Source organism: Choloepus didactylus, chromosome 1 (genome assembly GCF_015220235.1).
Source record: "Choloepus didactylus isolate mChoDid1 chromosome 1, mChoDid1.pri, whole genome shotgun sequence".
Taxonomy (NCBI): Eukaryota; Metazoa; Chordata; class Mammalia; order Pilosa; family Megalonychidae; genus Choloepus; species Choloepus didactylus.
In genome coordinates this window covers 194919323-194935575 of record NC_051307.1, presented here as the reverse complement: position 1 = coordinate 194935575, position 16253 = coordinate 194919323, and the positions used below count along the sequence as shown (strand labels likewise).

The 16253-nt window shown below is 43.4% G+C and overlaps 1 protein-coding gene across 5 annotated transcripts in view; it reads right to left on the bottom strand.

Moving 5' to 3' along the window:
• Nucleotides 1–4019: 4019 nt before the first annotated feature.
• Nucleotides 4020–16253, bottom strand: part of NKTR (natural killer cell triggering receptor) — a 58991-nt gene continuing 46757 nt past the window's right edge. For 4 of the 5 annotated variants that reach the window (XM_037848105.1, XM_037848131.1, XM_037848121.1 and 1 more), the window contains 6 exons: nt 15938–16083; nt 11817–14708; nt 9641–9736; nt 8930–8986; nt 8340–8444; nt 4020–6928 (listed from right to left, as the gene is read on the bottom strand). In XM_037848105.1, coding sequence (XP_037704033.1) covers nt 6841–6928; nt 8340–8444; nt 8930–8986; nt 9641–9736; nt 11817–14708; nt 15938–16083 — 3384 coding nt within the window. In that variant the 3' untranslated portion in view covers nt 4020–6840. The remainder of the gene's footprint in view (nt 6929–8339; nt 8445–8929; nt 8987–9640; nt 9737–11816; nt 14709–15937; nt 16084–16253) is intronic. The other variant, XM_037848113.1, reaches the window with a different exon arrangement.

Here is a 16253-nt window from a genome sequence, read left to right as displayed (position 1 = left end):
GGCTGGCTGCACTGGCAGGAGGCTGCAGAGGAGCACTGCCAGGCTGGGCAGGCAGCAGAGTGGGGGCAGGGGGTGCTGGACCTGCCAGGGCCCAGGTGGTGGATGCACCATTGTGGAGAGGGAGCCTCTGTGGGTCTCATGTGTGCCCATGTCATCACCCAAATACATTCCTGTCCTGAACCCACCTCCCCCCACAACTCTCTCCCATCCCAGGCTGGCTGCTGCCCCATCCTTGGTCACTCTCAAATTGCCCCCACCCTAGCAGTACCATACAGCACCCCAACCCCTCCCCACACGTGTGAACATGTGCTTACAAGGCCATGCCAGGGGCAGCATTTCCCCCTGGGTATGCCACCTCACTCATGAGTGGGCAAGGACCCCAGGGTGTACTCAGGGTGACTTGGTTCCAGGTAGGAAAAGCAATGCAGCAGAAGTCAGGGTCCTAGGCAGGCTCCATGGTAGAACCTGGTGATCTAATGCCATCGGATTGCTAGGGGCTCCTCAAGACCCCTAAGGCCATCCCAGAGCCAGGGAGAAAATGTCTCAGGGCAGAGATGAGGGTGAACAAAGAGGGCCAAGAGGAAGAGGAGGAATGCATGTAACCAGATGGAAGGTGAGGAGAGAGACCTTGGTGGGCAAAGGGGTGGGAATGGAGAGGAAGGGGCACAGAAGGGGAATGGGGGGCCTAAGTGAGGAGTGGGGAGCTGGGGCAGCTGGGGGACTCCTGACAGCCCCTGCAGACATCCTGCTCCTGTGAGGCCATGGTGGTTGCACAGGAAGCTGACTCGGCTCCCAGGGGCCTTAGGCTAAGGCCAGGCCATGGTGGCCTACCTGCTTCTGGCTAGCCTTAGGGCTACCCTGCCTCTTCCTCCCACCCAGCCCACTTCTTCCTCTGCCTTGCTGTGGATCCTCACTGACTTGGAAGGTGTCAAGGGAGGGCCCATTGGTCAGATGAGGACATCGAGGCCCAGAGAGGGACAAGTCACACAGCCAGGCACCAGCATCAGGAGCCAGGATTAAAGAGAGGCTAGGATAGAGTAGCCTCACCCATGTCTGGGAGGAACCTGGCAGAGAGAGGCTGCACAGGACACGGCTGGGCCCACTTCTCAGCCAAAGAGAGTCAGTCTTGGCTGTGACAGTCAAGCCAGAGGAGATGGAGGCCGGGTGAGAAGGGAGCGGATGGACAGGGGTTGCTCAGTGTCCCTGAAGGTTTCAGCTGCCCCCCTTTTGCTTCTCTGGCCTACACAGCCCATCTGCCAGGGGAGCCCTGGGCCCTCTAAGAGGCTGTTGGCATGTGGATCACCTTTAACTTGGCAGGAAGGAGCCGTCTGTAGAACTCAGCCCAAATGGGGCAGCTCAGAGCTGAGGCCTGAAAGTTGAGTGAACATTAACTAGAGCAAAGAGGGAGAGAAAGGGCACTCCAAGCAGAGAACAGCACCTGCAAAGGCCAGGAGGAAGGCAATATAGTTTGTTACTTGCAGGAAATTGGAGGCAATTTGGTATAGCAGTTAAGATTCTTCTCAGGTGGGAGTAGCTGTACAAAAATAGCCAGATTTGCTCTCCTGGCCATGGCCTCTCAAGTGGAAACTAGGAAGAAGGGCCCCGAGCCTGGGTCCAGGCAGATGCTGATGCCAGGAGAGGGGCATGCCATGGCAGTTGCACACCTGAGGGGTCAAGACAGGTTTCCTGGAGGGGGTAGAGCAGGTCTGGGTCTTGGGGGACTGGAGATGGGGATACAGGCCAAAACTACATATCCCAGGGGTACCCAGGTGAACCCCTGCCCTGACAGGAGTTTGTAGAGATGGGAGAGTTTGGTGATCCTTCAGGTATTTAGGGCTGGGTACTCAGGTCAGCAAAACCATGCCCCTGCCTCTAGAGACCAGCTCACAGGTTTTCTAAACCTCTGTAAGTATCTATCCTCTTTTCTTTTCCAAGACAAGGGGGAGGTGGGGAAGCCAGACACAACGCCTTTGACAAAGGAACAGCCCAGGCTGGGTATGATATGTGTGTGTAGGGGACAGGGAGTTGTGGGTAGAGTGCAGTGCCCTGGAAGATGTGGAGTTGTGGAGAACTACAGAGAACAGAATAGACAGTGCTCGACAATGGGAGACCTTGACTTGCACAGAATGGGGTCAGTGGGGTGGCAGGCAAGTTCAAGCTATCTGCCAGGGTGCTGCCCTAGGGCCCTGCAGGGTGGGGTGGGTTGGAGGGGCTACTCCTCTGTTCTGCCTCAGCTGAACCCTGCTCTAATAGGTTGCAGCTGCCTGCGGGAGGAGGCCGAATGCAAACCAGCAGTTGCCTGGTTCTCCCTCAGCATAAGCATCAGAGCCTTGGTATTCAAGGCCTTCCCAATAGTTTCCAAGCCCTCCTCTCTCCCTGTTAGTTCAAGGGACTAACACTTAAACCTCTCAATAGTGACTGCACCTGGCCTTCCACATGCACCCTTGTGGGATGTCTTTGCTCCTCCTCCAGGCAAGGCCCAGGGGCCACTGCCCCAAGTCACTGTGATGGATGCTTGGTTCTAGAAGGCACCTGACACCCTGGGTCACTCCTTTCCTTTTACTCTGATGTCCTCATGGCTCTAGGCTGGTGAAAGAGATGTGATGCTTCTCAGGCCAGCCTGAGTTCTGCAGTCTATGAGACTCAGTTCAGACTGCAGAACTGCAGCTGTAGGCTGATGGGCCACAGATGGAAAAGGGTGGCTCTGGGGTCTTCAGGAGCAAAGTGCTTGCCCTGGCCTCCCACCCCTTTGTGTCTGATGCCACAGTAGGATCCCCGTGCCTTTGCACTCAAGAGGCATTGACTGGAGCTTTCCAGGCTGGCCTGAGATGAGCAAGTGCCATATCCTTTCAGGGTATCCAACCCCTCTTGCCACGGGGCAGGATTCACTCTCCCTAACACCTCCACCTTGACTCCTGAGAGGATGCTCCCTGCCAAGCAGAAGCCCTCCTCCTGGTACCCTTCTCGGCTCATTCTATCCCAAGTCCCTCATGGAACGTCAGACTCTCACCTCTTACTATAGGCAGCAGAGTCGATTCCCTCTTCTAAGCACCAGAGCCCTCTGGAAATCTGAGTCCAGTTCCTAATACCCTGAGAGGCATGGCTTCCAGGTCCCAAGCTGGCCACACAAATTGCAGCTCTCCTCTTTGAGGCTGAACACTTGCCACTGGGCTTCTTATTCTAACACCAAATAGAGCCTTCTCTCCCTTCCAAACAGTGATGTCTAGTCAGTGCCCATGGTTTCTTGAAAGAGGGGCATTTTCCTTGGATTGTTTTACTTCCTATTTAATGCTCAGTTAATTCAGAATATCCAAGACCAAAACTCCTGACACATTTTCTCTCCCAATACTGCCCTAATTGATCAAGATTAAAAGTCATACATTCAGATTTGACAATTTTCAGGAGTTGCCCGACGTGAGGGTCCTCTGTTAATTTAGAAAACTGAGTATCTCTTACAGTGATAAGTTATATGTATTCAGTAAGAAAATACAAATTCCTTTGAATTCTGAGAAGACAAAAGTTAATGTACTGCCCTGCAAATTCTCATGTGGATGCTAAAAACATCTCCACGACTGTTTTCTCTGGGAGTGCCTGCTGGGTGAACTGTTGTTAGGGAAGGGCTTGTGGAGGCTATGGGCAGTGTAGCAGGTAAATGTGCTGTCCCTAGTCAGCGACTGCAGATGGGATGGAACATAGTCCTTCCTCAGCAAAGACATCAATTTGCATTTTGTATACAGGTCACCTCTGCTGGATGATGACAACCAAGTCTGGAGGAAATGTGGAGTTTCTAGGTGGAGAAAGACCAAGCACCATTACTGCTTATCTGTGGAGGATAACGTCTTTGTCTGCAGTTCTCTAACTCCACCTCCTGCCCCATCATCACTCAGCTAGAGGAAGAAAGGAGATGCGAAGAAGGAAGCCTCTTCACTGGCTGGGTCAGCAAAAAGATGTTTTCTTCTCCATCTCAGAAAGACTATTTGAAGCCTGGAGGAGTAAAGAAAGAGGAGACATACACAGACTCAGACTTAGACTAAGTATGTATTTTAATATCTACAAGGTCCCACTTTCAAGTTGTAGGGAAATTGAAGCGTATACAAATTAGACATTGTTGATAGGTATGAAAGTATTTTCTACAGTTCTGAACACTACCAACTATCATATTTCATTTACAGTAAACAGGACATTATAAAAACAGCCCAATAATGCATTTTCTATTAAGAAACACAATACACAACATAATTCAATTTTATTCAAAAATAACTTCAAAATATAGAACAATCCTCTTTAGGAAAAGAAAGCTATTTCTGGAGTTCACTTCAATAAACACACAAGCTGAATGATACAGCTGAGGGCTGTACTTTTCCATGGAGAAAATGAATGAGGCTGGGGGATGGGGGAAGGTACCTTTTCAGGACAAAATTCCACCCACAGCTGAATGGGCTGGGCAAAGTTACTCCTGTGATTGGCAGAATTCTAAACATCACCCCCACCCAACCCTCATTCCACACCTTAATCCCCAGAATCTGTGACTAGGATGAGCTATCACTCCTGTGATTATGTTATGTTATATGGCATAGCTGAACCTTAAAATAGGGCGATTATCTGGGTGGGCTTGATCTAATCATATGAACACCTAAAACAGAGGAGAAAGGCAGAGAGATTTGAAGTGTGAGAAGGACTTGACAGCCCATTGCTAGTTAGAAAATGGAGGAGACCATGCAAGAAGAAATGCGGTGGCTTAGAGAGCTCAGAAGCCCCGGCTGACAGCTAGCAAGAAACGGGAAACTCAGTCCTCTTGCCACAATTAAGTGAATTCTGCCAAAAATCTGAATGAACTTGGCAGCAGATACTTCCTCAGAAACTCCATAAAGGAATGTTGCTCTGCCCATCCTTGATTTCAGCTTTGTAAGACCCTGAGGAGAAAATCCAGCCATACCATGCCAGACTGTTGGCCTACAGAAGTGGGTATTGTTTTAAGCCACTAGTTTGAGGTCATCTGTTACATGGCAATAGAAAACGAATACATTTGCCCAAGGGTAACTTTTCTTAACCTAATTAAGTATATCTGGCAGTTTTCTGTTTGGATTCTGAATTTTTTTTCCCCTACTGAGTATTATTAAAGCAATATTCTCCTTTGCAGGTAACTTTTGAAAACTCTTGGTATCAGTCATGTTGTTTTGTATTCAATAGAAAGTATTTTTTGTTTGACTTAAAAGTCCTATTTTATAATGTACTATCAATTTGGGAAACAACTGACCACCTATCCGTTTACGCACCTTTTTATACAGGTGATGGTTTTAATATGTCCCAGGTCAGCTCTCCATCATCAAAGGCTGTCAAAACCCTCCAAATGACGACTCTTTCCCACTGCCCAAATACACCAGGCAAGGCCTGGGGTAGGAAGGCATAGAGTTCTACGTGAAACATCCAATATGAATTTCTTCTGCATAAATGGATTAAACTGGCACTGTGGTGATTAAGTACACTTGGGGGAAAAATCAAACTAAAGATTAAAAATACACACCAGTTTTTACAGCTCAAATTAATTTTGGAGGAACTACCCAAAGTCTTGAAAATGTGTAATTTATGTAGTATCTACACCTGTCTTCCCCTGTCTGCTGTCCTAGGTTTACTCATGTTGTGCCAGACTCCATGGAGTCAGCCTGGGTCATGGTGGAAGCAGGAAAAGCATGTTGGTGCTCAGACCACTTGCATCACTGCTGCGGTATAGCCCTGTCTTGAAAGCCCTGCAAAATGTCTCCAGGACAGTGGCAAATTCGATTTCAGTGATTTTCCTCAATCCACTATTCCAGAGGCACACACATCAGTTATGTGCAGCAAAAGAGGGTGGCCACTCAACCCATTATGGCAATCCTGCCTGCTCTAGGGGGCCCCTGGCCCACCTCTGTGCTTGGGAGGAGCCCCCCAAAACAGTCAAAGTGGAGGCAACTCAGAGGGAACCATTTTTGGTGCCAGTGAATTAAAAAAAAAAAATTTACTTTTCTCTTATGGTTTCTAATGTATGGTATATAAGAACAATGCTTAAAGAGGCACCAAAAGGTACCAAGCACCAAAGCATGAACTGGAATAGAATTGCAGAATCTGAACTTCTGATAGTATTTATTAAAAAGCACATAAAACATTAAGTCCTTAGGGACAGTGCAGGTATTTACAGTTAAGGCCGATTTATTCTCCTTAACAGTGCCCTCTAGCCTGAAGTAGCGCAGACAGGGGGCTGTATTCAGATGACCACTTTCCTGATCCTCTGAGACAGCAAAGAGGTAAGTAATAAATTAAGAACTCCAGAGCCACTGCCTTATACTCCTGGCTACCATCAGTATCACTTCTGGGTGGTTTGTTTTTAGGAACACATATGTACAAGACTCTGTGTAATGTGTATATAAATATTTGGCCGCTTTTAACAGTTCTTCACAGCTCTAAGCTTGGCAGTATATATGCTAAAACCTGAAAAGCAGGCAAAAAGAATCTGGAGGATTCTTAGGAAAATATGAGATGGAGAAAAAAGAGTCTATCTAAAATAATAGTCAAAATTATCCTTTGATAAATTTCATGATTTCTTGATTCAAGAAAATGAAATATTTCCATAGTTAGCTACTGTAAAATGTGGATAAAAATATTTCTAGGAGACATATCTGTGTATTTTAAATACTTCTGCGCACATGTAAATAAACAAGTAACAACTACAAAGTGTATCTATCCTTGAAATTCAACTCTAATATTGAAATAGAACAAAAGACCGCCATTAGGTTTCTTAAACTTTTAAGTCACCAGATATTTACAAATAAGATATAATTAGTATATATATATAAAAAGACATTTTCAACTATATCTGCTGCTTTCACTTGGGCTCCGGTGATGAGAGTAACTTCGGTCACTTTCACTGTCAGAGCCGTAAGATCTACAACTCCTGTATAAAAAACAAAACAAATATACAAAAACCTTTTAACTGTCAAGCCTTTGGATTCTTCTTGTAGCTTCTTTTTTAATACTAGTGGCTTGAAAACATTACTGATGTAGCACAGCACAGTGGGGAGACTAAGGGGAAACAAGGATGTTTTAAATGACAAATGGTAGTAGTATCAAGGTTAAGATAAAATCAAGAAATGTCACATCTTGGAAAATGATCTGAAATCTGTATGTACAAATGAGCAAAATAACTTTCCATGTTACCCAAAATGAACACTGATATTTGATTAGGCTGTTTGAGGAAATAAGAGGGGAAAGGTACATGAAGAGAGATTCCAAGGAAATCAAAATGGGGATCCAATGAGGGGTGGAGGTGAGGCTGGGCACGGACAGGATACTGAGAGTCAAGAAGACCTGGTTATGGTCACCACTCAGTTTTTGTGAAAAATATTCACTGAGAGCCAGTCACTATGTCAGAAACTGGGCACCAAAAAAAGCGGACAAACTATAGTTCCTCAGGGCACAAGTATAGTCAGGCAAGACAAAAAAGTTAAAGAAATGAGAACCCCAGGAGGAACAAGGGCTGTCTTAGAAGCACATAGGAGGGGCCACACTCTAGGGTTAGCAGCCTGGGAAGGCTTCCCAGGGGCAGTGGGTCAAAGTGGAGACCTGCAGGGTAGGTGGGAATTGGCCATTCCAGGGGGCAGGAGGAGAGATGGTGGCATGGGCTTATGTGTCTTCAGGCAGAAGCAAAGGTTCCAGCACATCAAGGGAGGGAAGCCAGAAAGAGCCCTCGCCAGAAGTCAGTAAGCGGAAGGGCCCTGCATGTGATACTCCAGAGCCTGACCTGAGGGCAGCTGGGAGACCTTAAAGGGTTTCAAGAAAAGGAGTGTCCAGACCACACTGACATCTGACAAGTATCACCACAGCTGCAATGGATGGGGGAGGGCAAGACCAGAGGCTAGCAGGAAAGGGACATTACCAAAAAAATTACCATAAAAACCTGTGTAATACTAGCTTTTAAACCTCAATCCTGCCTCTGAAGCATATGACATTTTATAATTTTTTTTTTAATTTAAAAAATTGACACACTGCTTTGCTCTTTGTAGCAACTAGCTCCATTTAAGGAAGTGGGCCTTGATTTGGTGGCCATCTGTCTTTACTCCTTCCAAAAGAAATGCTTGTCCAAGGACGCATGAATATTTAAAAACCCGTTTTAGATTAAAACATTAACAATAACCAACAAACATTACTTGGCAGCTCTTAACACAAAGGCCACTTTTAATAGCTGTCCATGTGCTGTTGAAATACTGGAAGAGAAAGAAGTATTTCCGTCCCCAGAAGGTTACACTTTCTCTTTCACTTCCAAATACCCACAGTAACCCATAGTGGTCTAAAGGAGAGATACCCACCTGGACCGCCTATTGTAACTTCTGCCTCGGTGGTAACTGTCACTTCTCTGGCTTCTACTTCGACTCCGACTCCTGCTATAGTAGCTATCGTAAGTGTAGGACCTGCTTTAATAGCAACAACAAACACTCAAGTTTCCCATACAAATGCTTGTATATCCCATTTCTTTTTAGGGTCTTAATTAAGAGTGTTCTAGTTCAGGACGTGGGCACTACATACAGTGTGAGGATACATTTGTCTATCAAGTACTGTGGAAACATTTAACAATTGCTCCAAATCAGATTATGGGTATTAAACAGAAAAATATCACAACATTAATACCAAGTTAGTTTAATTGAGGCTGGTGGATCTTATTAGGCAAATATCTTCAACAAATACCTGCCATTACAATTTGACATGGTCACTTCTGACACTTGAGTATAATGGACTGAAATAAAAATTGTTGAAAAGACCTCATTTAGAAAGGGTATGATTTCATAAGAGAAATAATGTGTTCAAGTTATTCAATAAAAGGCAACACTTTGAATTAGGGTTTATAAAACAAGTCTTTCAATTCTGCCCCTGCAGGTGGTTACCCAATCCCAGTCCATACCTGGACCGACTGTGGGGATCATACGAGCTGCTCCTGGATCTGCTCCTGCTGGACGTCCTAGTATCAATCACACACAAGACCATCATCTTGTGGCTCAGGGCAGGACAGGCTATACCAAAAATCTAGACATTTATTTGCCCACCAGGGTGAAAACACAGTGAAATCCAGAAGCTATATTTATATTTTCTTATCAAAGTATACTGGATTTTTTTTAAAAAAAAGCATACTCAATTTCATTCTGGGTGGGGAGGGGAAAAGGTCTGGACAGGTAGGCCACTTAAAAGCAAAGCAAGGCTGCAGCAGTGGTCCACACATCAGAGGTCAAAGAGGGTAAGAAGTAGGGAGAACTAGAACCCCACCCCCCCCAACCTTGGGCCCTTCTCTAAGATCTTCCTATCCTAATCTCTAACCTAAGCCCAGAGATGACTGAAGATGTGAACTTAGGTTACAGAAGATACTGTTGGGGGTGGAGGGTGGTGATGGAGGTTTTTAAATATCTTTACTGTTTCTCTTGCTTCACTCTGATAAGATCCCATTCTGGGAATAGCCAGCAAGAATTCCACTGTTCTTTGAAAGAAAGATGAGAACACAGGCCAGTCTGGTGTTCAGCAATGTCAGGATTCTCCTCCACAATACACTACTCTGCCTGTGCAACCCTTGAAAGGCAGAGAGGATGGAGGCCACAGTGCAGGGCGAGGACCACAAGCTCACCTATGACTTTTGTAACTGCGGTAGGAACTGCTCCGGCTCCTTGTGCGACCTCGGCTGTACCATCCTCTGCTCCGACTTCTTGAGTAGCTTCTTGACCTACAATTAAAAGAGTGGGGAAAAAAAATCATATTAATTTACCATGCTGTTAAGATTAATTACTGGTAGGGCAGGAAGGGGAAAACACAACAGGAGGAAAGGTCTTTGGGAAGTTCTCTTGTGAACTCCTCAAAGTGAGAACAACAGTGACAGCTAATGAGGCAATCCAGAAACAACCAGGGTTTAAATAGAACAGAATGAAATAGAGAAACTAGGAAAGGCTGGAACAAGTATGTTCAGAGAAGCTCTGTCTTAATAACAAAAAAGGAAATAATCCAAAACCCCATTAACAGAAGAAAGGGTTAAAAAAAAGACTGAGGCAGAGATGTATAGTGAAATATTCTAAAATAGGAAAATGATTGAACTACAGCTGCATGTATTAGCAGAGATGTATGTCTGGAACATTATGCTGAGTGAAAAAGGCAAGTGTAGAAGAAAAGAACATCTCCATGTAGTAGGATTTTTACAGAAAGTCAGAAAACATGCAAAAGCAACGCGGTATAGAAGCATCTGCGGTAAAACTATAAAGAAAAACAAAATTATAAACCAAAATTTAGAATAATGGTATTGGGAAAACCTACATCGGGTATGTAATGCTTATTTTTTAAGCAAGATGACAGGTACATGAATACCCATTACATCAATTTCATACCTTACTCATTTGTTTTTTTTTATAACTATTTAAATATTTAATAAAACAAAAAACTTAAGTAACAGAATTCTGCCCCTCTGTATTCACTTGGCTCCCAACCCTTCTCCTCTACTTTACACCTGTCATTCAGAGACAGAACAGATAGCCATATGTACAGGTTACCTATGTAATATCATCATAGATTTTATTCAATATGCACTTATGTTTTGGAGACAGGATCTGCTTCCACAGTTTATCTGCAAGAGAATGAATAGGTTATGTTTCGGGACTCTAGCCATTTACTTGACAAATGACTATAGGGCCAGATCCTGTGAGGTGACTGAAAGATGAGTGAAGACACAGTTCCCGACCCCAAGGAGTTCCCAGTCAGTAGGGGAGTCAGGCTCCAGTGGGCAACCAAAACAGGGAGGGCAGGGCAGTGCCCAGGCTTGGCCATCTCAGTCTGCTAGCATCAGCTGCATAACCTGGAATAAGTTCCTTAGCCTTTCTATGCCCCACTCTCTTCACTTATAAAATAAAATACCACCCACTCCATAGGCAAAAGTATGAGTAGTGCCCAGCATCACCAACAGCTAAGAGCTGTCTGAATATAAATGGAAGACAGTTATTACAGATTAAAAAAAAAAAAAAAAAAAAAATCTGGGTGAATGTAAAGAGAAGAAAAAGACAAGATGGGTAACTAGAAAGGAAAAAGTGGTCAAAGATTCTTACTATATTTTAAGTTCAAATGATGAAAAATCAAGCACCATATGATAAGGGCAATGAGTACCCAAGAGTCTGTGAGGTAAAACCATGAAATATTTACATGAAAAAGAAAAGATACAACCACTTACAAACTTCATATCACCATTACCAATTTTAGTTTTTAATTCTCATTTTCTGCTATGCTGAGGACAAGAGTAAGATACAAGTTGAAACTATCCCTCCACCCCTCAAATCTGAAGGTGATTATTTTTAGCATATCTTTTTTCCTGAATAAAGATCAACTGGAGGCATGCCTGGGGCAGGTAACTTTGCCTCTCTGGCCCTCAACTTCCACATGTGTAAAATGGAGGGTCAGAATAATGATCTCTAAGTCCTCTATATTTGGGAATTTAGGATTTTCTTCTAAAGCATCACTGATGGGCCAGAGAGCAGCTTCGTGCCTTTAAAGATGGAGAACTCACCACCTATCATGGCAACTCACTTCTGCAGCCAGAGAGCTTTAATTGATAGCAATGGTTTTTCACAATGAATCCAAATTTCATTCCCTAAAGCCCCCCCTCCCTATGTCCCCAATCTGCTCTCTGGGCCACACAGAACAAGACTTCTTATTCCCTTTCAGGTATTGGGAAATAGTGATCCTGTCCCTAACTGGTATTTTTTTCCCCAGCTAAACAGTAACAAACTCTCCCTGAGGAAAAAAAAGGGAAGGAGAATATTGCTCACCTATAAGAGGATGTGGAACTTCGAGACCGACTTCTTGAGTAGGAGACAGACCTTGTTCTGTGTCTTGATTTGGTTTCAGATTTACTTCGAGATCTACTTGGACTCCTGGACTGGCTACCACCATCCCGACTAGGTGTCTGCTCATCACTTGAACTCTCCCGGTTTCTTGGCCTCCGATTTAAACGAGCCGTCTTTCTTACTTCATCAAAGAGAGAACCAGGCCGAACTTTGTTTTTGCTCTTAATTTCTATTCTCAAGCCTTGTGGCTTCATTTCAGGCACAGCAGTCAAAGCCTTAACTTCCACAGCACTGGATGTGGGAGCAGCAGGTGCTGCCAGGTCCCCCACGCCTTGCAGGGGCTTCCATTTATTATCCATGAGGTTGACCAGGCTCTTCTCAGCTACCTCCCTCTTCACAGTACTTTCTACAGCAATAGCCAAGATGGCAGAACTGCTGTCCTGCTTCCCCACTTCACCCATCATTTTGCTTTCAGATATGCCACTTTCCTGTTTCACTACTTCTGCCTCCGGATGTTCCATCTGAGTATCCTGTGTTAGAACAGTGCCTATATCTGGGGTATCAAATCTTGTATTTCCTGGAGGGGAAGCCTCTTCTACCTTTGCTGGGGAACTCCTATCGGGAGTGCAAATTTCCATATTATCATCTGTTTGAAGCACATCCTCCACTCCGCTTGGGACACTCTCTTCAATATGCTGAACGTTTTGGGGAAAATTTACTACATTTTCCTCAGTATTTAAAACTGTGGGAGAAATGTCAAGTTTACTATTATCTTTAGTAAGCTTTTCAAGATCTGATGAAATTCTTGTTACGTTATGGTTACCCGAAAGGCTGCCATCTTCATAGGATTTTTCTGTTTTAGAAATATCCTCTTTTATGGTTTCACTGTTTTCGGAAACTTGTTTTGTCTCTTTTGATTCCTGACTGACTTGCTTTTCATTAATCTCCTCCTCCTCCTCTTCACCAAATTCTAGTGGAGGCTGCCAGTGAAATGCTTGTTTTCGTTTTGGAGCCTTGTGCTTCTTATCTTTTTTCCCTTTCAATTTTTCTTTTACTTTTTTGGTGTGTTCCCTTTTAAGATTTTCCCTTGACCCACGTTTATGCTTCTGTGGCTTTTCTCTATTGTTTTCTGAATTGGAATAGGACGCCTCAGAATCTGAAGTCGATAGCCGCTGTTTGCTCGGTTTCCAAGCACCATCGCCATCAGGCAGTGAAGTATTTGCTAAAGACTTTGTTGTGGATTTGGCTTTGATGTGAATTTCACCAAATTCTGATTCAGAATCTGAAGTGGCCTCACCTTCTTCCTTATCAGAAGATAGCCGGGAAACATTTTTACTGTTTTTGGTTATATCTCGTTCTGAATTTGACTCAGAGTCCCATTTGCTCCCAGCATAATTCTTCTTTTTGGGCTTATTGCCATTTCTAAAGTGATCAGAAAGATTCTCTTTCAATGTTCTTTTTTTTGAATGAGGGCATTCCCGTTCTGGCTTAGACTTCTCATCTTCTCTGTTCTTTTCTTGTTTATTCTTAGTTATTTCTATTTGGACCGGATTCTCTTTTTCCTGGGCTGACTGTGTAACTTGAACAGTTGACTGTTCACTGTCTGAAGAATAATCTAAAGATGACCTGCTTTCGCTATACTTGCTCTGACATGAAGACTTGCGTCTGCCTTTGACATATTTATGACGATGTGTCTTTTCAAAGCTGCTGCTCTGCCTTTTATTTGAAGTGCTATTTTTTTTCCCATTGGATCTAAATTTTCGCTTGGCTCGTCTCCCCTCATCACTGCTAACTGAAGAATATGAAGATGATCTACTACACTGTGATTGATCACTGTATTTATTTCGTGAACGTGATCTAGATGATGGAGACCTAGACCGTGAGCGTGAACTAGCCAGACTACGTGACCTTGTGTACGATCTGGAGTAAGATCTACTCCTAGAAGATCTGCTCCTTGACCGTGGTGAACTTTCTGAACTTCTATCGCTGTATTTTGAATAAGCACTCCGATCACTTTCTGAGTTTTTTTCTCTTTTATGGTAGGATGATGAACTACTAGTCTCTTTAATATTTGCTAAACTGTAAGTGCTTTGGGCGGGCAGCAAATGGGTTGTTTTGGCTTTCATTTCCTGAATTCGCTCATAAGAGGGCTTCCAGGGTTTCTGTCCAGGCTTCCACCGTGAAGGGGGTGGACTGTCGCTCAGTGGTATTACAGGAATATTTTCTGTTGCCACCACTGGTTGTACTACTACATTTTCGGTTTGTGGCACTGTTGTTCTTAAAGGTTCTGTTTTAACTAGTTTATTTTCACTTAAATGAGAGACTGTTCTTCTTGGTGATTTTGATGCTGTCCTTTGGTGCTCTGACTTGGAACTGGATTTGGATTTTGATCTACTTCGAGAATGTGATGAGGATTTTGAAGCAGTCCTTGATCTTGAGCTTCCTCTAGAGTAAGACCGTGAGTGAGATTTTGATCTGTATGAGTCTCTGCTGGAATGGGCTGAAGAACTCTGGTCATCCTTATCAGATTTAGACCAGTCCCTCTTTGATGAGTGATGAGATGAAAATGAGGAAGAACGAGATCTCCTTTCTCTATCACAAGAGGATTTCATTCGTCGGGAGGAAGATTTTAAGGATTCTACGTCAGATGGTACAATAACCCTTCTTTTCTTAGTCTGTTTGTGTCTTCTGCAATGTTTCTGCTTTTTAGTTTTCTTTTTATGCTTAACCTTTTTCTCTTTTCTGTGTTTCCTATGGTGACCATCAGAGTGTCTTGCTGTACTAAGGTCTGAATAATATCCATTATAGGACCATGATCTGGATCTCTGGGACAAGCTTCTTTCATCCCATCGGCTAGAACAGGGGTCACTTAACCTATGGAAAAGGAAAAAATATGCATGCAATTATTTAACAAGCATGTTTTTTATGCTTTAAAATTAAGAGATATTTGCTGTTAACGCAAACGCATTGACAAAGTCTGCTTAAATAACAAAGCACTGACTCCAACAGTTTAAGCACAGGTAGGAAAGATGAATCAAATAGCAATAGTTCTGTCTTGACCTTGTGATGTCAGAGACACACTCTGGACAAATACTAATAAATATATTAACAAAAGGATTATTTTCAAAGCTAAGCAAGGAGTTTCAAATTTGATAGGAAAATATTTTTGAAAATCGAACTAATTGCAAGAGCACTGCTGACACACTGAGTTCCTGGCTGTGATCCACTCACAACTTCCTCCCCCGAGAGCATTTTTTGAGGGAGCATCAAATCAAGTTTCCAAACAAGTGTGTTGATTCTCTGCAGGTAGAAGAGAGCTGCCTGAAGTTCAAGAGAAGTCTCTTTCTTAAAAAGCTACAATGATTGCTGTTTTATCTCAGCCTCACAAAGGCAATCAAGACTTTCCTCTAAGGCTTCAAAAAAACTACATGAAAACAGATGTGGGCTTTATAATTTCAGTGATAATGTGAGGGCTCAAAAGTAAGAGTGCTCAGCACTCCCATGCAACAAATCCATGCCGTTTCCTCCCTCTTCCAATTTCAAATTGTTCTGCAAGAGGCCAACAGAGAAAAAAGATAATTTTGCTGTGACGAATTACATAGGATCCCACTGATATATTTTACCAGCTATTCTGGGGCTATTTCTAAAATAAACATTCCACTAGGGAGCATCATTGAGTTTAAGAAGTGGGTACATTTCTGAAGAAACAACAGTCCCCTGGGGTCAGAAGTTAACACTCAAACTGGGGACAGACATTCCTGTCTACCAATTAATTCTTAACTGACTATTGAAAGGCTAGGAAATAATTTCCCCTATAATTTTTAAAGTTTTGGTTATTTCTAAAATTGAACAAAAAAATCTTTAAGAGATTAAGTAGGCTTACAATTTTGTGAGGGAGAACAGAATTTTGATTTAAAGCCCCACAGAGCCGTTCAGCCCTCCTAGTGAACAGCACTACTTTCACCAAGTATTCCCAAATGTATTCCCTTTGGTCACAGTCTCATTTTGACTATGAATCTTTAAAGGTCCAAATATAAATCTCTATTCCCTCAACACGTAAGATACAGCAGATGTAAGACTGTACTTATACGCAAAGCTCTTACTTATCTCCTTTACTCCACTTTTCTCCACTAGGTGGTCTGTATGCTCTTAATCTCTGCATTTCTTCTTTCCAGTGAGGAGGAGTTTCACTGCTGTCATCATCATCTGATTCAGAACAGGATCTTGATCGTGGGGGTGTGTGATAGCGCTTTAAAAACAAAGATGGGAATAACTATTTAAAAAGTGCCTCTCTATTACAGAGGACAGAGTTAGGCATAAGACCCTATCTCAGATTACATCAAAGGCAATGATTCAACAGTCAAAAAGATGGTATAAAGTTATTTCAAACATAACGGACTAAAAGCAGATGGGAAAGGC